We start from the raw sequence: 22,137 nt of genomic DNA on the forward strand, positions 1-22,137 counted from the left end.
GAAGCAAATAACAGCCAGTCCAGTATTTAACTGCATATTATATTGGTAACGCAGTATGGCTGGATTGCACATAACGTGGTTGCTGGATCATTATTGCAGTCATATAAACTGTTTTTTGTTTATTATATTTCATGTTAATATACATGTATAAAACTTGTTTGCACTTTTAGGTCACCTTCATGTAGCATCTTGAAATCCATAAAAATCCTCTGTTTTTCTCCAGAGTTTCAGTTTGGTCTCAAAGCTGTCCAAAAAATGTCTGACCATGAAAGCGGTTCCAAAAACAAAACAAGGAAAAAAAAAAAAAAACATAGAATAAAATGCTTTAATGGCTGGTTTAGGTAAAGAAATTAATATATGTAATAGCTGTCAACAAAAATGCAGAGAGAACAGCAAAATACCAGCTACTGTATTGACAGTTTACTAAAAGAAAGTTCATACTGAAACTGTGCCTCTAAACAAAGTGAAAGCTTGCAATATCACAAATGGATGTACAAGAGCTGCTGCTTTACGCTTGACTGTTCCACTTTATTTTTGCTGTGCGTTCAATAGGATATGTCATGTTAAATTCAGTTTATTTATAGCACATACTGACAGTGATATGTGCAGGTGGAAATGCACCCACTGTCTTTGTTGAATTTGTTGATGCAGAGAATTGATGTTTGTTCCTTTGTGTCCTGCCTAAAACTTTTGCTGCAAGTTTGAAATCATGATAAAAAAAAACACCTCAACTTTATATTCCACAGTTTTCACAAGAATCTCTTAAAAGGGATAGTTATTCATCCTCATGTTGTCTCAGACCTCTATGACTTTTTTTTTTCTGTGGAACACAAAAGATAAACCATGTAAAATGTATGTTTAGGACCCTAGTGATGTTTATTTCATAGACAAAAATGCCAGTTTTATGCATGTAATGGCATGAGGGTGAGTAAATGAGGACAGAATTGCAAACTAATTAACTTTAAGCATCAGAGGAAAAAGAAAAAAAACTCTGAAAATGTAAATAAACATTGAAAATGCATGTCTTTTAAACCATGAGGACATCGCTATTGGAAAAAAACAACTTTCCACTCCTTTGATATCACTATAATGTAATTTATTAGGCCTCGTTCTAGTCCTCATCTTTCACTGACTTCGAAGTGACTACTCTTCTGCATCGTTGGATACGAATGAATCAATATTTCTGAGGGAAAGATCTGGTCTTTTACATGTTGCAGGGGTAACTATAAGGTCCGAGTTCTTCAAAGCGTTGTAGTCCTTGAGACTCATTCTGTTGCCATGTTTTAGTATTGCATGGCGTTGCCTGTGATCCAAAAAATTGGAGTAGTTTACATTTAGCTGTGTTTTTATTCTTTTTTTGGCTTTCAAGAAATAATACTAACCTCCTGCCAGGCTCAGACAGAGACCATGAGTTGTTTGTTCCATCTTCGATATCTTTATCGTTGAGGATTGATGGAGGGTCAGTCTCCTCGATGAGGACATCCAACTGCAATTAAGAGCACATTAAGAGTGTTTTAGAAGCCAGATTTTCATCTCGGTAACACCGGCTGAGCCATTAGTGGGGAAAACAGAGCTGTATGAAAGAACTAAACAAAGCTTCATCCAAATATCTTACCTCACAGTTTACGTTTTCAGTTTTGTCAGAGTCCGAGACATCTGACAGATTGATTTCTATATCCAGTACGGGATGAGATGGCATACTTAAGGGATCTATGAGAATCTCATAGGGAACAGCAGGGTGCTTCCAGGAAGATGGTGTGTTGATGCTCCAACTTTCATCTTGTCCAAACGTACCTGTGAAATTAGGGTAGTTTAGATAGTCATTTGATTCTTGAATGAGTCACTTTGATGACTTGGTTGTTTTTAGTGAATAAGCATGTACAGCTTATCTCTTTTGAAGCTACCTTGAAAATTAAAAACCTCTGAAGAATGGGTGAAGAATGTCCATTATTTATTGTCATGGTCCAACTTACATCTCACTCGAAATTCACAGTTGTGTGGATTTTACAACTTGGGACTGAATAATGTTAAATAATTTTTCCATAATAGAACAAAAGTTGAAATAGAACCTGTTCAATAGTATAATTCATTTGGGAGTTGGAACACACTACGAGTTATGCTTCTTGTTTTTTTATTCACAAAAAATAATCATTCTGGAATCCACTGTGGTTATGCTGTATGTTTCATACTGTATTTTAAGCAGCGGTATTGCAGCACCCATGAATAAACTAGGTTAACACAGTATTTCGTATAGTACGTACTGGTTCAAGAATGCACACGCCACAACCATTTACTTCAGAAACAAACATCATTCGGTTGATGAGGACATACCCTATTAAAGCCTATAGTTTTAAAATGAAATCTTTAAAAAAAGCACAAATTGGTTTGATGCCATATAGTTTATGTAAAAAGACAAATATCTATGCAAGTTATTAGATGTACCTATATATTCCCCATGGATACTCCACAGCCGAACTGAGCAGTCCAATGAGGAGGTAAGCAAAAACTGGTCCTTGTCAAATATCTTCATGCTTGAGGGGAATAAATTATGTTAATGAGACATCTTTTTGGTTTAAATAGCAAATACTAAACAAAAAATTAAAAGAAAATAATAGTATAGCTGTTCTGTTCTTGTGGTGTTTTGTTTTTTCACTTATTGAACCAACCTAGTGATGCTGCTGATATGCGCACGCCAGAAGTTCACCTCTAGAAATGAGAAAAAAAAAACACATTAAGGCTCAATATAAACATTAAAAATCATACTTTGAGTGACGCAGATCAAAAATGAGAACTGGCCTTACTTTTAGGAGGGTTTTGTTCAGGTCCCAGTGCGTATTGCTTGACATTGTAAACATAGATGAAGCCGACATGATCGGCTGTAAAAAGCATGCTGTCATCCTGCGTTAAAGCTAGTTTCGCAATCTGCTGCTGAAGTAGAGACTTGAAAAGGAGATAGCTTTAATTAGAACCTTTGCTTCATTCTGTTGACACTGAATTTATAATCAAACTTGAGGAAAGATAAAATACATGATATTTACTTACAGCCTGAAAAGATGTGATGAACTTCCCGCCATTCAGAACACTCCAGAAATTAACATTACCTTTCATAGAAATTAAATATGTTTAGTTCAATCTTTCAGAAGCTCTGCATATATAAACTGATTTATTTCTTTGTTATTTTATTCATCACATAGACTGATTTACCTTGAGACCCTGAGGATATAAGCCAAGCAGAAGAGGACAACTCAGGAACAAATGCCCTTGTCTTTAGGAAGATGAGGCTCAGCACACTTGTGTTTCGAACTATTGTATGCAGTAAAAAAATGAACAACACATAAGGTCCTCTTGCATTTTACAACACTTGAAAACATTCGCAAGCACAAATGGAAAGCTTTCTCACTCTTAAAAGGTACAGTTCACCCAAAAATGAAAATTTACTGAAAACCGACTCACCCTCAGGCTTCCAAGATGCAGATTACTTTGTTTCTTCCTCAAAACAGATATGGAGTAATTTAAGATTGCATCACTTTCTCACCTGTGGGTCCTCTGGATTGAATGGGTGCCGTCAAAATCAGAGTATATAAAAAAATCCATATTTGTTTAATAATATTTTTATTCTACATCGGCTTTGAACCAAAACACTTCTTCTAGTGAAAAGTCCATATCCTGTATGATGAACTGTTTTGGATTGGTTTCACTTTTAAATGATGTTTGATCTCGGTGTATTTTTTTACTTTTTTTACTAAAGAAAACAATATTATGGCTTATATCTTAGCTAGAAGCAATAGTTTGAGGTTGAAAATATGTTGATACATTTGTTTATTATAAACATGCAGCTTTATGATTCACAAGACATTAATTCACATTAATTGTGTGGCTTACTTGTGAATTATTGTAATGTTTTTATCAGCTGTTTGGACCCTCATTTTGACAGCACCCATTCACTGCAGTGGACCCATTGTGCAAGTGATGCAATGCAAAATTTCTCTAAATCTGTTCCAATGAAGAAACAAACTCTACATTTTGGATGGACTAAGGGTGAGTACATTTTCATTTTTGGGTGAACTGTTTCTTTAAATGGATATTTCACTTCAAAATCTAAGTCCATTATGTATATAAGACTTGTGCACTGTATTCCAAGTTTTCATTCGATAGATTTGATTGAAAATCAGCAGAACTGTCATAATTATTCACTGAAAATTCACAGAAATATTGACATACTATGAGTACCATTGCTCTTTTGAGACTGAGGGGTCTGGAAGCGACACTGTATGCGTCCAGACACTACATTCCATACAATGATCTCCCCGTCGTAGCTGCCAGTGGCCAGGAGATGCGGCGTGCAGTGAGCAACGCACAGGATATCTTCTTTGTGCCCATTTCTCTGTGTCAGACATTCAACACATTACCCAATGTCCCCCTGTATATTTGAGGAGGATTCAAACATCATGCATGTAGACATGAGTGAACTGCATGTTATAGAAGACGCTAATACCACATCATCCTGCCATGAAGGTTTTGGTCTCTGACTGAACTGAGTTTCCTCTTTGGAGTCCTGCCAAAAGCACCAAAAAATCAACAACATGAGTTTAGTTTTAAAAGTAATCAGTTCTGTTCACAGTCTCTTGAATTCAGTCAAATAACCGGTGTTAAATTTTGTGCATACTGAAGCTTAATCTGGTCAAGAATGGTCCTTTCAGATATATAGGCACCATCTGACCAACATGTTAAAATTCTAATCACACATTGCTTGATTTGATCTGTTTTAGCTGTGTAACTGAGAAAGTAAATAAAGGGTCTATTATTGTATAAGACATGTCAGTAAATTAAACTTTTAATTATTTGAAAGTATTTTGTTTTCAATGGAATTGATCTCATTTTTCATTTGCAGAAGTTTGCATCTACATGCAAACGAGATGATTAATAACAAAATTTTCATTTTGGGGTGGATTATCCCTTTAAATGTAACATTTTAAAGAGCTACAGAGGGATCTGTTTTACATTTCATATCAAATATCTCTCTAACATTAAAACAAAATGAATGAATCAAAGACCCTGAACACTTAATACAGAATTAACAAGAGATGATGGGGAAATTTTGAATCAAAATTAAATATGTATTCTCCATTGGGGATATAATCATGCATTTAAGATATGTTTTCAGACAAAGCTTAGATTCTCTTTTCTAAAGAGAACAAAAGCTCTTGTAAAAGATGGAATAATGGACTGTCAGAAGGGAATGAAGGAATAAACCACACCAAACAGCACTCCAGCACTTTCGAGGAGGGTGGAATGCTGAAGTAAATGAAATATGGAAATGGAGTGAACAGCAATAAAGGCGAGAGTACCAGAGGGAAGAAACAGGTCATGGCAGTCAACCATTTTATGAGAGCCATCTGGGGAATTATGCTGATATAAAATAAGGTCTTGAGGGAAGCAGGCTGGTGGTCACTTTATACTCACCAAGTAAATGTCAATCCTGCGGCCCCAACCGACAGAAATCACAAATCTGCCAAAACAAATAAAAGAGCGAATCAGCCAAAAAATCATGGGCATAATATCCATCAAGATTATGGGGCTGGCAGTCAGCAGAGACTCACGCATTCCTGTGCAGTGTCAGATAGGAGCAGTCACAAATCTCCGCACATCTTCCATCTGGGGAAAACAACGCAAGGCTCTTTGCTTCACAACAGCTTTACAGGAAGTGTGTGATAATATCTACAACACTACGAATAATCAGTCATACTCAAGAGCAAAAAAAAATCAATCAAATGCACATTAAGATCTAGGAGGCATTATTGACCTCTGCAGAGAATCTTAACACACTGGCCATTGTTGAAGTTCCACATCTTAAGACAGCCATCTCTCCCACCAGTCACTAGCCTGCAGGTGAAAATAAAAACAGAATGCAAAATAATACAGCAAAACAATTATATTTTGCAATGTCATATAAAATATTTAGCTGTGACAACCTCCTTCCGCTAGGGTCAAATGCCATGCAGGTAATTGCTGATTCTCCGTGAGCACATCCATACTCAAACACATGAGCACCAGTTTCCACATCCCAGACTTTGACAACCTGAATTCAAGTAAATATATTAAAAAACTACTTTTAGACAAGAGAGACTGTTGCTTTCCTATGGAAGACTGTTAAGGACATTTTTTAGTTTTGTTAATTTGGCATTGCTTGCATTAATCTCATTTAGGTATCTTTTTAATATACAATGACCAAGGTAGTATATATAGTCCATTGAGTTATTTTGTGTAACCTGTGCACGTAACTTCTTTAGGCTAAAAAAATAACTTCTAAAGAGGAAATTCCATGAAAATATTAAGTGGCAACTGTTTTCAACATTGATAATAAGAAATATTTCTTGAGCACCAAATCAACAAATTAAAATGATTTCTGAAGGATCATGTGACACTAAAGACTAGAGTAATGACTGCTGAAAAGTACGGGAATAAACATTACATTTTAAGATATATTCAAATGGAAAACAGTAACTTTAAATTTCAGTTTTATAAGATCAACAAAAATGTGTTTCTCAGAACCACTCACCGAGCCCTCAGAGCAGCTCACCACCTGCCTAAACTCCTCACTGTATCCGCAGCACAACACTGGCTCTTTATGGGACACAGTCTGATTGCCTTTAGGCTGTGGTCTACAACAGATGGAATATGGAAGGAGAACTGATCCAAAATGCATGTCAAATGATGCTGAATGACGTGATGATAAATCTAATTAAATATACAGATAACTTAACACCTCACAGCCAAATGATACCTAAACAAGCATTGAAATATTCTTTATAAAACATACTTTGTCTGGAGGGATAGTAAGGCGAGGGAATCTGAGGCAATGTAAAGCCCCTTCACAGCTGAAGAGTAGAGGCATGCAGATAATTCTCCCTGGATCTGACTTGCTTTTGGATGTGCGGTAAACAGACATGTCTGATCCTTAATATGCCATATCTAAAAGAAAAATAATAGTATCATCATGCAAAAAGAATATATTTTCATATTTATGTTGCACTGCTCTGTTTCTCTGATTAATGGGATATTTCACAGAAAATGAAAACTCTGTCGTCATTTACTCACTCTCATGTTATGTCCGAAACCTGTATGAAGCTCTTTCTAACGTCAAACATACAAGGAGAATTTTAAACAAGATCCTGCCCACTGTTTGCAAAATAATACAAGTAATTGAGGAATGGGGCTGTCAAGCTGTGAAAAGGATTCAAACAGCATCATAGAAGTACCATGAAAGTGGTCCATATTGCAAGTCTTATGAACAGCGTTGCATAATGAAAAGAATGGTGGATCAGTCTGATTCATTAACTAATAAACAACTTTTTGTCACAGTGTCTGGGTTGTTGTTCCCCGGGGTTCCACTAGATGTCCTCCTTCTCACGGTGTCTGTCCCAGATCACTTCCTGTTCTCTTATATGGTCACCTTCCTCCTTGTTACGTGATTGATTGTTCACCCCACCTGTCTCCTGTTTCCCAATTATCCTTCTGTGTATAAATACCCAGTCTGTCTTAGTCTATGTTACGGAGTCCTTGTTTGATGTCATTGCGTTTCAGGTCCATCAGTCTTGCTTTGCCTTACCCTATGTGTCTCATTCTCTCGTTCCACCAGACTTCCTCTACCTTCCCGTTCTTCCGAGTTCCCCGTTTCATCCGGTTCCCTTTTTGTTTGATTTGTCTCTCATGACTGTTTATTTTGTATTTATCCCTCTGTTTAAATAAAACCCTTACCTGCATTTGGATCTACCCTCTCTTTGTGTTTTCCCAATACCAATCGTGACAGAAGGACTCCGTCATGCCTAGATCCAGCGGTGTGGGATTTCGAATCGGTTCCCCAGCCACCATGGAGGAACGGAGGGGGAGATTCCGGAACTTAATCACCCTTCATCAAGAGGGAAGTGAGGTGGGTGGCCTGGCGCAATTGTTTTGGACTATGGCAGTCGGGCTAGGTTACAATGATGCAGCACTAAAGGATTTATTTAATAATTGCCTGGATGATCCTTTACCTCTATGGGAGATGAAGGGGTTAGAGATACTGGACTTTTGGGGGTTTACCAATTACCTGCACCATCGTGCCCAGTGGGATGCAACAACCACACCAGAGTGTCCAGACAAGGCTGCCAGCTCAGCCCCACAGCACAAGATGGCCGCCACCCCAACCCCACAGCACAGGATGGTCGCCAACCCAGCCCCACAACCCAAGATGGCCACCAGCCCAGCCCCACAGCCCAAGATGGCCACCAACCTAGCGTCACAGCCCAAGATGGCCGCCAGCCCAGCACCACAGCACAAGATGGCCGACTCAACGCCACCGACTCCCCATCGTAGAGGAGACAGGCAGCTACTGTTCCTCAGGACCCGGAGAACGTTCCCGATGCAGTTCCCGAGGCGGTGCCCGATGCAGTTCCCGAGGCGGTGCCCGATGCAGTTCCCGAGGCGGTGCCCGATGCAGTTCCCGAGGCGGAGCCCGAGGCAGTTCCCGAGGCGGAGCCCGAGGCTGTTTCCGAGGCGGTGCCCGATGCAGTTCCCGAGGCGGAGCCCGATGCAGTTCCCGAGGCGGTGCCCGGTGCAGTTCCCGAGGCGGTGCCCGGTGCAGTTCCCGAGGCGGTGCCCGATGCAGTTCCCGAGGCGGTGCCCGATGCAGTTCCCGAGGCGGTGCCCGATGCAGTTCCCGAGGCGGTGCCCGATGCAGTTCCCGAGGCGGTGCCCGATGCAGTTCCCGAGGCGGTGCCCGAGGCAGTTCCCGAGGCGGAGCCCGAGGCAGTTCCCGAGGCGGAGCCCGATGCAGTTCCCGAGGCGGTGCCCGATGCAGTTCCCGATGCAGTTCCCGAGGCGGTGCCCGATGCAGTTCCCGAGGCGGTGCCCGATGCGGTTCCCGAGGCGGTGCCCGAGGCGGTTCCCGAGGCGGTGCCCGAGGCGGTTCCCGAGGCGGTGCCCGAGGCGGTGCCCGAGGCGGTGCCCGAGGCTGTGCCCGAGGCGGTGCCCGATGCAGTTCCCGAGGCGGAGCCCGAGGCAGTTCCCGAGGCGGAGCCCGAGGCAGTTCCCGAGGCGGAGCCCGAGGCAGTTCCCGAGGCGGAGCCCGATGCGGTTCCCGAGGCGGAGCCCGATGCGGTTCCCGAGGCGGAGCCCGATGCGGTGCCCGAGGCGGAGCCCGATGCGGTGCCCGATGCGGTTCCCGAGGCGGAGCCCGAGGCGGTTCCCGAGGCGGAGCCCGAGGCGGTTCCCGAGGCGGAGCCCGATGCTGTTTCCGAGGCGGTGCCCGATGCGGTTCCCGAGGCGGAGCCCGATGCGGTTCCCGAGGCGGTGCCCGATGCGGTTCCCGATGCGGTGCCCGATGCGGTTCCCGAGGCGGTGCCCGATGCGGTTCCCGAGGCGGTGCCCGATGCGGTTCCCGAGGCGGAGCCCGAGGCAGTTCCCGAGGCGGAGCCCGAGGCAGTTCCCGAGGCGGAGCCCGATGCTGTGCCCGAGGCGGTGCCCGATGCAGTTCCCGAGGCGGTGCCCGATGCTGTTTCCGAGGCGGTGCCCGATGCTGTTTCCGAGGCGGTGCCCGATGCAGTTCCCGAGGCGGAGCCCGATGCAGTTCCCGAGGCGGTGCCCGATGCAGTTCCCGAGGCGGTGCCCGGTGCAGTTCCCGAGGCGGTGCCCGGTGCAGTTCCCGAGGCGGTGCCCGATGCAGTTCCCGAGGCGGTGCCCGATGCAGTTCCCGAGGCGGTGCCCGATGCAGTTCCCGAGGCGGAGCCCGAGGCAGTTCCCGAGGCGGTGCCCGATGCAGTTCCCGAGGCGGTGCCCGGTGCAGTTCCCGAGGCGGTGCCCGGTGCAGTTCCCGAGGCGGTGCCCGGTGCAGTTCCCGAGGCGGTGCCCGATGCTGTTCCCGAGGCCGAGGCGGTGCCCGATGCTGTTCCCGAGGCTGTTCCCGAGGCGGAGCCCGATGCAGTTCCCGAGGCGGTGCCCGATGCGGTTCCCGAGGCGGTGCCCTATGCTGTTCCCGAGGCGGTGCCCTATGCTGTTCCCGAGGCTGTTCCCGAGGCGGTGACCACAAGGCCGTGGTGGTCTTCGGCTCCGCCCTGGGAGACTCTGGCGGTGACCACGAGGACGTGGTGGTCATCCGCTCCGCCCTGGGGGACTCTGGCGGTGACCACGAGGACGTGGTGGTCGTCCGCTCCGCCCTGGGGGACTCTGGCGGTGACCACGAGGACGTGGTGGTCGTCCGCTCCACCCTGGGGGACTCTGGCGATGACCATGAGGACGTGGTGGTCTTCTGCTCCGACCTGGTGGACTCCGGCCTCGACCACAGAGACGTGGTGGTCTTCCGCTCCGCCCTGGAGGGCTTTGACTTTGACCACAAGGCCATGGTGGCCTTCCGCTCCACCCTGGAGGGTTCTGGCCTTGACCACACGGCTGTGGTGGTCATCTGCTCCGTCCTAGTGGACGCCTCAACATGTCCTTCATGGACTTATGTTTTGTGTTTTTTTTGAGTTCTGTTTCTGTCTGTTCCTTTTAGTTTAGTCTGGCCCTCCGTCCCTCCCCCTGTACCTCCTCCGGTCCTCCTCCCTCCTGGTCTCCCGGTTTTATGTATCATTTCTGGTGTTTGTTCCCCTTGTGTTCCTTTTCTGGCCCTCCGTCCCTCCCCCTGAGCCTCCACCTGTCCGCCTCCCTCCTGGTCTCTGTGTCATGTTTTGTCTTTAAGCGTCTGGTAGCCGCTCCGTAGAGGGGGGGTACTGTCACAGTGTCTGGGTTGTTGTTCCCCGGGGTTCCACTAGATGTCCTCCTTCTCACGGTGTCTGTCCCAGATCACTTCCTGTTCTCTTATATGGTCACCTTCCTCCTTGTTACGTGATTGATTGTTCACCCCACCTGTCTCCTGTTTCCCAATTATCCTTCTGTGTATAAATACCCAGTCTGTCTTAGTCTATGTTACGGAGTCCTTGTTTGATGTCATTGCGTTTCAGGTCCATCAGTCTTGCTTTGCCTTACCCTATGTGTCTCATTCTCTCGTTCCACCAGACTTCCTCTACCTTCCCGTTCTTCCGAGTTCCCCGTTTCATCCGGTTCCCTTTTTGTTTGATTTGTCTCTCATGACTGTTTATTTTGTATTTATCCCTCTGTTTAAATAAAACCCTTACCTGCATTTGGATCTACCCTCTCTTTGTGTTTTCCCAATACCAATCGTGACACTTTTTTTAATCATCTTCACAAGTTCTTTTTTCAGCCCCCATCTTTATTCATTTTCATTACACTGACAGGAGTGATACGAATATGCTTTGAAATTCCCCTTCTGTGTTCGGGATATAGATGTCATATGGGTTTAGAACAACATGAGGGTGAGTAAATGAACAGACAAGTTTATAGATGATCAGTGGTGCTACACTGCATTTTGGTTTTTCTGATTATGAACATTCAGAAAAAAATGCTGCAGTTTAGTTTAATGCCTGGGTTTTTCAGATCGAGGAATTTTCAAACCTCCAGATGTGACTTGAGTAATGAGTTAATTTCTCACCTTTGCGGTATTGTCTGTGGAGACTGAGAAAATGTGCCCATCTTCTGAGGCGATACAGAGGTAAGAAACGGGGGCAGTGTGACCTTTCAAAATCCTGGTTGGTTTTCTGCCATTTCAAAATGTAAAATAACTAGCCTGGCATAGAACATCAGTATTATCTGTGTATATTATATACACTTAAAGAACAGAAAAACAGTTTTCCAGGAGAATAAAAACTGTTTAAGATAGTTAATCTTTGTACTGTACAATTTGGTGTACCCGAGTCAAAAATTACCAGCTTTTTAAAAATGGCCTTGCAAATCTCTCTTTATGCTTTATTATCACCAAATCTTGAATTCAATCTTTTGTCACCTTGTTTTCATAGTCACTCACAAACTGAGGTGAATAACAGTCTAGCTAAATATGATTATTTTCCATGTAATTAGTCTACTTACCCCTCGCAGGACATGATTTTGGTGTGATTTTGATGGCCAGTTTCCCCCAGAACACGATTAGGCTATATTTGAGTAGCAACTGGGTTGGTTTTGTTATGCAGACCTGGCAACCCTGCTGCATAAGCTTAGATCATTGAGGCCTTTGATGAATCATGCTCCAAAAAGAAATATAAAACGTGTGCTAATTGAAGATTTAAAGATTTATTTTCAAGATTTTTGATTAAAGACCATAATGAGAGATTTACAAGCAATCATTTTTGACTGGGAACACAAGACGTGTAAAAAGTTAGGGAAACAAAAAAGGGGGGAATTGTAAAAACCGGTGAGAACAAAGTGACTAAGTTTTGGTTAATTAACATTAAGATTAACTATATGACCTCTCCGGGCCAAAATAACTGGAACACAACATAAGGGTTAAAAGAACTGGAATCAGAAATATGCCAGTTAATGAAGAAGATATCATTAGGATATAAGGCAGACCTAGGGACGTATGGCATCCACATGCGCAACAGCTTGTCCATCCCACCGGTGACCAAAAGATTTCGATTCTTACAGAAGTCAAAGGTCGTGACTCCTTTAGGAACGGTGAAGATAGTTTGATTGCTGGTTGCCCTCTGTGCCACTTTTGTAGATTTTCCCTCTCCACATGCTTCTGTCTTCTCTCTCATCTGCTCTTGCATGTAGGATGATGGATGAATGCTTCCTAATTAAAAACAGACTGTCAAGCATCCATACATACATATTCACTCAAACAGATCACAGCTGACAGATTCCAAACCCTTTTCACCATAAAATCAACAGTAAAAAAATGTTAACTAAAATTTTGCATGAATAAAATGAATCATCTTTTTAGGATCATTAAGATTTTTTACTCCATGACATTATTTTAATTCATCTAAACATATTTCGACCACTTTTCTTAATATCACAGTGTGCCTGTATGTTTTCTTTTGCTTGTATTCCTCATTAATTTTTTATTATGATTCTCATTACCGTGACATTATAATAATTAGGAAAATAATGTTCTTCACTATCATAATGTCACAATCAAAAAAAAAAAAAAAAAAACTGATTAGTCCTTAAAAATAGGCTTAATTGTATTTAAAAAATATAATTTCTCATCCTTTTTGAATTTGGGGTGATATTACCCTACTAAATGAGAGAGAAAAAAAAATAATCACATTATCCCACTGTACTGCAAAAAGAACAACAACAGAAGTAACTTTTAAATGTTACCTATAACAAGAGCAGAGTCTTCATGCATTGATGAGGATACAATGGCAGGTATGCTTTGAAAATATTTCACCTGAAATGATAATTAAATAATGCAACATTTTAGACCATAATTATATATATATTAAAAAAAAATCCTTAAAAATCTGCATTATCCATCATCTCTCAATGCCTTAATGCATTTTGAGTTGAATGTTTACAGTTAATTTCAATGTATATGCATGTCCCCCGTAAGGGATTACATTAAAATACTACTAATTCTACTAATACTAACATTATAATCATAATAAACATTTAACCTTTGACACCCAGTCTTGGTGGAATTTCCATCTGATATATGTTATTTCTGGAGATTGAACTGCATGGTCAATGCTAATGTTTGGCACGTTGTCAACCTGCGGCAATCTTTTCCATAATCTAAAAATTAAAAAACATGAATCAAAAATCGGTCTGTTTTTTCCTTATGTTATAATTATAGAATAAACATGTATTTTTATGGCCTGGACTGTAAATAAGGTAAGTATCAAACACAGTAAGCAAGGTCATAAAATATTTTTAGCATGTCAGTTATCGTTCACATATCTTTGTGCACAGCTCTCCAGAGAACAGCGTCCATTTACTAATTAATTTATTCATTAAATTATGAAAATTAGGACATGTCTGCATGATTTGCTCTTGTAATTTTGTTTTACAAAACCGCACATGCAAAATGAGTATTATTAAAAAATCTTGTTTACCTCAGTTTCTCCCTGACCGATTTCATTAGTAGGATGTTCACACAGCCCTAGAGCGCCAAAAGATTTGTGATCAAACAGATACATTATATTATATAAAATACTTGTGCTGGACTACATTCATTTACTTACTTGAGTATCACCATATACAATGATACATTCATCTGGGCCAGTAGAGCTGACAAAACAAGAGTATATTTTCAATAGCAAGAAAAGCAAACATGGAAGTATCATCAAAAAAAAAAGTCCCGTGTTCTTGTTCTTAAATATTTCATTGCAAAAAAATAAAAAATGCATGAGCCAACATAACATACCCTTATTATTTCAAACCTTATTTCTTGTGTAATATGTTATAAAACATCATGCTAAATTGTGAATATGCAGCTAATTAATTGTTTCAGATAATAACTAAAAACCTATCTGATAACTTTGAAGAAAGATAAAAGACTGCTCACCAGTAATCCAGGTTTAAAGGCACAGTTTCTAGTACACTCAACTGACAGCAAGGCTCCAAAGTGGAAAGCTCATAAAACTGAATCTCTCTGGATCTGTAAAGTGGGGAAAGAGATGCTGTTTAGACTGGCTGAGGCTGAGATCAGATGTTGCTGTTGTAAAATCAGAAAGATTTTCCTAACATCACCATACAGTTACATTTGTTGTACTTGTCTAGCAGAGCAGTCCCCAGGGAATTGTGCCTGTAATAACTAAGTTGCTTTGCATAACAGCATCAGCAAATTTACTTCATTTAAACTAGCATGCCAAGGGCAAAAATCTTCCTTGGAAAATGATGTACCATACAGTACATAATAAAGATTGGTATGTGAAAATACATTTATTTTTGAGAAGTTTACCCTGTTCCAATAATGAGTTTATTATACTCTGGCATTGGCACAAAATCAGTGGCCCATTTTGGTTTTCGACCAATGGATCTGTCAGGCTGCATAGAGAAATAGAAAAAAGATCAACAAAAATAGGGGATAAATATAATAAAAAAAATAAAAAAATGCAGAATCTCATTACATGTGAAGTAAGTAAATACAAAGAATCCAGGCAGAATAGAAAAGTAACCCACAAACACATTCTTCTTGTTCTTCAAATAAAGCCTGGGGGTCCAGAAACTAACAACCCCATCTTCTCTAAGAGTCACAACGGTGCCATTAGGAGGGAAGTGGATTCTCAGAACAGGCTCCCCGCGGTTTAGAGGCTTGACGATAGCTGGTAATACGAAGGCTGCCATCTTACTGCGACGCACAGTCTCTTCCTTCTCTTTGTTCTCCAGATAGATGTATGTGCAGAACTCATGCTAAAAGAAAGTGACGAACACTTAAATAGACTTTAATAGAATTTGGTATGGAAGTACGTTGAGAATTTAAAAGGAGTCTCCTTCACTTCCACGCAATCGCACATATTTGTGACTAAAAGAATAATATCATATTTTAATATTAATATCATAATAATAATACTGGTTTGTATTCATTACAAGTTACACGTTTGGAAAATAGAAATCACCTGAATTGTGGTACGCAGTTTTTATACACAAATATGTCTGTATGTAAGGGTTAGTGAATTAGACCCATTTTGACAACTTGCTCAAAGGTTTTTCAAGTGCAAAAACTCAACTGCATTTAACAAATCATCTCTTCATTTATTAAATTAGAGCAAGTTTGAGATTTAAAGGGGAAACAGTGAATTATTCATACCCACTCGATTCTGCCATCGCCAGTGTAATCGATCTTCATGAATAGCTGCTGAATTTGACAATCGTTCTGTGACATTTCGAAAAGTGTTAGGCCAAAGAAATGGGGGGGAAGTCAGTGAGAGAGGAAAGATTGTACAATCATATGATAAAGATTTTAGGCCTTGGGCCTCCATTAATCCTTTTACATCAGCAACAATTTATAACTGAATAAATCTAAACGAAATCTCCCAGTACATTATTTCGCAGACAGCAAAAAAAGATAATTCATCATAGAAAGGCAGTGGTTGCAATCATACTTACAACTGATTTCAATCCTGGGCATTTTTTCACAACAGACTGGAATTCTTCATAATCCAGCATATAAATGCCAGCCTTTGCAAACTCCTGCACAAGAGAACATAATTAAGAAAAAACACTTTTTGTAAAGTTATTTAAGATTTCAAAGTAATCCAAATATTTTGAATACTTACATCATAAGCCAGTTTAATGTGCTTTAGATCATGAATGGACACCATCTGCTCAATCTATATTGGAAAGTAAAAGTACATTAAATCTCAAATCCTTACAACATGTGAGTTTGAAGGAAAATGTATTAACTCTGTTTGAGAACTACAGAGGGGATAAACAGAGAAGAACATCAATGGTGGATGATAATTCAACATAGACATTTGTTGGATGATCAAAAAGCACCTTCCAGCATGTCAAAAAATTAACAGCTGCTGGTTTTCGGCAGTCACATTCTGCTCCTTACATTAATGAATTCACTTGAAGTTGAAATGACTTTGTTACAAAATGATGCCCTTTAATTATGTTGTGGAGCAAAAGCCAATTGCTTCAACAGACTGCTGTGTGCAAGAAATCAAAAAGATGACATGCCAGTCAAACCATCCACCATGAAAAAAGAAATTATAGGCTGTAATATGATGATGAAATACACACACACAGTATTTCTTTATGAACTTACAATGGATTTTATAGTGTTTATATGTAAAATTATATTACAATAATTATATTATATTAAATTATTCATTTTCTGTGCAAATAACATGTGCATTTCTCTATGTCCTTATAAAGAAACATACTCATCTACATCTTGGATGGCCTGAGGGTAACTAAAATTTCAGCTACTTAAATGTTTAGTGAGAACTATTTCTTTAAGTTTAATAAACAAAACAAAAAACAGCTGTTTCAAAATTCAAGTTCGAGCCTGAAAAGTTTCTTCAAGTAATCACAGACCTCAATTTACTCACAAATTAAAAATCATCATTCTAAAAAAACATAGGACATTGCAGAGGGAACCCAAAGTAAATTAACCTCTCCATTTGGCCTAGGAATTGATAATAAGTAATATATTTGCCACAAAAACAATTAGTCTGACAGCATTAAACAGCAACATGAACATTTCAATTTCCTAAAAACAGCTGAGCTACTGTCACACTACTGAAAGATGTAGTTAGCAGTGTCCCTTCTTGTAGTTACTTGCTCTTCTACAGTGATAAATACAGATTATTACTTTCATGCCCATTTCAGTGTGCAGTCAGATGGCAAATTACCTCCAGCACAAACAATTCTGGGCTTGATAAGGAAAAAGTAATTGATTTGCTTACTAGGGTGCAAGTTCAAGCACTCTGTTGAAATAAATGATGCATCTCTACTGTGTCATTTCATCCGATCGGTAGTCATGACAAATTACTCTGCAATGGTTGCCCATCCAAAGGTCATCCAGCTAATGAATTAATGGATTCTGTACTAGATTCAAAATGTCATTTCAAGCAAAGGTTCATGATTTGGTTTTGTAATCCTTTATACTCCACTGACACCCTGAGGACAGGTGATTGAAAGGAGTCTGACTAAAATGGCAATTGTTATATCCACATAAAAAAAAGAAAATGCTTATTGAAGAATAAATGGCTTGTCTACACAACATATGATATGGTTAAGAACAGATATTAAAAGATATGTAACGTTACACCTTGTAACATACCTTAAGTTGGTGCTTTATGGTCTGTTTATGGGTCAGTTAGAACAACGAGTTTGAAAAATGCTAAACAATAAGATTAGAATCATGGGAGGGGCGGAGTCAGTTGAGGAGGGGGTGGGGTTAAATATGAGTTAATATAAATTTAAATAAAACATTTTTTTTTTTTTTTTACATATTAAAGCACTGCATTAGACTCTTATTTAAAATGCATTATGGATTCGAGGAGTACCTAAGTTCAGTTGACCAACCTCCTCATATCATTATAACATTTCATTTGCATACCTTGGCATGATGCTGGGGCAAGTTTGCCATTCAATCTAGGTGGAATAGAATTGCTGGGATATGCAGTCAAGCAGCAGACACTGCACAAGCGTGACCCTTTGACTTGTACCTTGAGCCCATAGAGGGTGCCGGCAGGATCTTCTCGGTAGCGTTGACGCATGCTGAGTTTACCAACATCTCCCAGGGTAAGAGTGTGTCGTCTGGGTTCTTGCCTCAAAAGCTCTCTCTCTAGCCAATCGGGAAGCTGTTGGCTCCTCTCTGTCGAGTCTAAATAACTGAAGACAGACTCGCAAGAATGAAGCACCTTGTCAATCTGCTGTCTGTACCCTGTGACCCGCTTCTGTCCAGCAGTTCCATGCACTGGTCCAAACTCTGTTGAAATACTGCATAAGATTGTTAAATATATATATATATATATATATATATATATATATATATATATATATATATATATATATATATATATATATATATATATATATATATAACTATATATATATATATATATATATATATATATATATATATATATATATATATATAGTTATATATATAGTTATATATATAGTTATATACAGTTTGATATCATAAAATTAAATAAAACATCTGTTTTGTTATGACAAAAAAAAAAAAAAAATATATATATATATATATATATATATATATATATATATTGGATATCATGTGTGTGTTCCTGGACCACAAAACCAGTCTTGATTCGCCTGGGTATATTTTAGGTAATAGCCAAAAAAACATTGTATGGGTCAAAATTTTTGACTGTAAATATATTAAAACTTAATTTTTGATTAGTATAATGCATTGCTAAGTACTTTAAAGGCAATTTTTTGCATCCTCAGTTTCCAGATTTTCAAATAGTTGTATTTTGGACAAATATTGTCCTATCCTTACAACCCATACATCAATGGAAAGCTTATTTATTATTTATTTATTCCGAATTCGAAAAATAACCTTATGACTGGTTATGTGGTCCAGGGTCACATATGTTGTTGTATGCCATGCTATTCTAAATAAACAAAGGCAAGTAGTAAGTTTACTCTCAAGAAAAACTTTACACCTCCTAAATTTAATTTTGTAAAGTGAAGCCAAGGGTGAGTTAAGCCAAATCAAATTAGAGTCAAGCTAAATCTTCATATTTGTCTGTCAAAACAAAAAATAATTAATCCTCAAGGACAAAACTGGTACAGTGTCCCAGCATGGCACCAGTGTTAGCCATCTTCCTTATTCCCTGGCAACAGTAAACACTATGAACACAAGGAGGAGTGATCTTCAAGGTCAGATGCTGGAAAATGGCCGAAAACCAGTGTGGTACGAAACATAGTCCTCATACCAAGACGAAAGTCATGAAGCAGAACAAATTACTCTCTGTATCAGGAGCTGTTTCAAAGTAGCACTAAACAAATTAAATGCTTAAATGTGGGAACAAGAAGCCTTGTCAAGATATAGATCAATAAAAAAAAAAGAATAAAGTAGAATACCTGGGCTTGTTATGGGTCTCAAGTTGGGCTCCAGCAGATGAGGCCCGAATTTTCCTGCCTAGCGGCATATCTGCAGAGATCTGAGAGAGTCTCTCGTCTTCTTGGCTTGGCTTTCGTTCTCCTTAGAGGCTGCTTTCTTGTTTTGCTGCATGAGCTATGGCTGCGTACAGATCTCCCCGAGCATAGAGACAAAGCACACCTGAGTCTCAGGTTACCTGAAACACAAAACAGAGTTGTGTGGCTACACATAAAATGGTGCCGAGAGCCACATTTAATACCACATTGATCAAGCTAAAAAAAAAAAAAAAGAAGTCAGTGCGCCATAAACTGATTTTCTTCTAAACTCTTCAAGTCTTCGTTTTACAGTAAATTTAGACTACATCAGAGAGATATCTGTGGTATTTACTTTGAATTAAAACTAACTTAAATCAGTAGGTCCCCTCACATTATATGTAAGGTCTTTATTAGATACTTAAAATATCTATTCTCAGAACCAATAGAGCCTTAAGAGATGCATTACCCCCCCCCCCCCCACACCCCCCTAAACCCCCAAAAAAACATGAACAATTTATGTATGTTTTTGTCAAATGAGGCTTGAACAGCGTATAGTAAAAATTATTTATGCTTATTATCAGTTTACTGTCAGTGTTTTATTAAACACACCATTTGAAGATGCATAAAGGCCATTTTAAAAAGAAGCAATGCACTTTCTTTTGGAAGAAAATCAGAAGCCTAAACAATGCACACATATTCTATAGCTTTTCATGGTTCAAAATGGCATCTTTATAAAGGTCCAGGCCAGGCTGACATCCTCACCAGTGTGGAAGGGGTTTGCACCAATAAACAATTGTTCTTCTCCACCTTACATCCATAAACATTAACTTACAGTAAAATGTTATACTTTGGGAATTATATATATGTCAATTTGTTTCTCAAGCAATATCACAGTAGGATACTCTAACATAATATCACAACTCTTGCTATTACCGATCTAATTTGCTTTAGATTTAAATCTTAAAATAAGGAGTAAAAAAAATTATGCAAAATGTCATTTTATGCACTTTCCAAAAAAACTGTTGAAATGTCTGAGGTGGGTTTGTTTTTAGCATTGACGAGATATCGGTATGTTTACCTCCAAAATATTTATTGTAGGTGGTCTCCAGTTTGCTGTTTTCCTGGTTATTAATATGACGGTGAATCACTGTAGGAACTAAAATGGAAAAGGAAAGTGTGTTATTCTTCTCTCATCTGTGTACCATACTTTACATTAGTGTTTTGTTAGGAATAAATTAATAATTATCAAGGGTTTCTTTGTAATTGTTAACTAACTGCCAGATTAACTCCTAAGGATTTTAATCACATTAAGGATTACTGTGATGTTTTTGTCAGCTGTTTGGATTCTCATTCTGACAGCACTTATTCACCGCAGAGCATCCATTGGTGAGCAAGTGAGGTAATGCTGAATTTCTCCATATTTTTCCTTTGAAGAATCAAACTCATCTACATCTTGGATGGCCAAAGGGTGAGTGGATTTTAAGCAAACTTTCATTTTTGGGTGAAATATTCCTTTAAATCTGACCATTTTGTGTACAGTCTACTCCTTTGTGTTTACAATGTGTCTAGGCTACTGGAAGGGTTGGCTGTCATATCAGTTTAAAACAAAGTAGTTTGGTCTTTCATCCCGAATGCACACAAACAGAAATGTAACAGTTTAGTAGAAGCTTACCAATACCCTTCGCTGCTATATCATGCAGTGTATTGTACCCATAGCGATAGTTGTTTCTTTTGGAAACACAAGACCTTGAATTAAGATTCAAATGGCTTTGAAATGTATAAACGAATGTCTGTGCAATAATTCCTAAAATACACCTTGAGGTAATCCAAGAAAGTCCATCCTGTAGGTCGACCTGTACTGAGCACTTAGAGGCTTCTGGATCTCCTTCTCAGTCAAATGGTTCTGAAGAGGAGAACTGCCACTAAAACATTTCATTTGATCTGCAGCATGCAACAAGTAGGGTACATTATAACCATCATTTACTCACCTTAATGTTTTTTCAAACCTTATTTTGACTTATTTTTCCCTAGTGATTTTTGAAGCTTGACGGTCCCAGTACACACACTCACACACACTTTCAAATTATACATCAACAAGTTAACAAACACAGCAAATTACAATATATGCTGTTTACCTGGTTTGTGTGTGGATTGTTTGTTTGGTTTCTTGATGCTGTGGCAGACCTTATGCAAGCTGTCTTTGAAACAGGCTTCCTGCTGAAATCTTATCACTTGCAGTTGCTCCCACCGAATCTACCAGTGCACATGAACTTCTATAGATATTGCCCTTGTGTTTAAAACAAGTAAAAAAGTTAGATGAGTCATGCTTCTGACATTTGCATCACATTTCTGAAATAATAATAGTTATAATAATAATAAAATATCATCTTGGAGTTGGAATAGATGAGATGAATCTATAGAAGAAATCTTGCAATAAAAAAAGAAATTGGGATTATACTAGTCCATGAGATCTGTATATTTTCTCACGTTTTCCCCCTTAGTAAAATGTGCTTAAAGGGTCGTTAACGTTAGAGAAACAGAAAAAAATCATTCTTTAAGATTTCTCCTCAACCTAGGAGTTAGTTTGATTTTATAAGGGCGTAGCGCCGCTCAGTGGAAAACATGGTGCATTTCAAGATCACAAAAACATAGATAAGCAACAAATGCAAATTTTATCTGAAAAATAATACATATAGCCTC

General features: G+C 39.6%; 1 protein-coding gene across 1 annotated transcript; it reads right to left on the bottom strand.

The window, feature by feature from the left end:
* Window positions 1-932: 932 nt before the first annotated feature.
* Window positions 933-21,151, bottom strand: LOC127973033 (WD repeat-containing protein on Y chromosome-like). Its single transcript, XM_052577068.1, has 32 exons — window positions 21,148-21,151; window positions 19,552-19,598; window positions 19,384-19,463; window positions 17,997-18,207; window positions 16,095-16,148; window positions 15,925-16,008; window positions 15,626-15,691; window positions 14,998-15,228; window positions 14,777-14,862; window positions 14,381-14,473; window positions 14,058-14,103; window positions 13,929-13,975; window positions 13,491-13,608; window positions 13,195-13,264; window positions 12,439-12,661; window positions 11,525-11,630; window positions 6,821-6,972; window positions 6,560-6,662; window positions 5,973-6,079; window positions 5,804-5,883; window positions 5,601-5,655; window positions 5,464-5,509; window positions 4,496-4,555; window positions 4,222-4,384; window positions 3,205-3,303; window positions 3,043-3,101; window positions 2,802-2,940; window positions 2,667-2,706; window positions 2,443-2,531; window positions 1,616-1,794; window positions 1,383-1,486; window positions 933-1,303 (listed from the first exon to the last, which is right to left on the bottom strand). The coding sequence occupies exons 1-32, from the start codon at window positions 21,149-21,151 to the stop codon at window positions 1,144-1,146; spliced, it is 3,201 nt and encodes a 1,066-aa protein (XP_052433028.1). The 3' UTR covers window positions 933-1,143.
* Between the last annotated feature and the right edge of the window lie 986 nt (window positions 21,152-22,137).

The sequence above is a fragment of the Carassius gibelio genome, chromosome B15 (assembly GCF_023724105.1).
Source record: "Carassius gibelio isolate Cgi1373 ecotype wild population from Czech Republic chromosome B15, carGib1.2-hapl.c, whole genome shotgun sequence".
Taxonomy (NCBI): domain Eukaryota; kingdom Metazoa; phylum Chordata; class Actinopteri; order Cypriniformes; family Cyprinidae; genus Carassius; species Carassius gibelio.

Excerpts from the sequence above, each read along its gene's own strand:
- LOC127973033 (XM_052577068.1), bottom strand. Across the intron at positions 15,229-15,625 it reads GCGATGGCAGAATCGAGTGG|CATGAGTTCTGCACATACAT; the intron begins GTATGAATAATT and ends ACTTTCTTTTAG. Across the intron at positions 2,532-2,666 it reads CATATCAGCAGCATCACTAG|CATGAAGATATTTGACAAGG; the intron begins GTTGGTTCAATA and ends ATTCCCCTCAAG.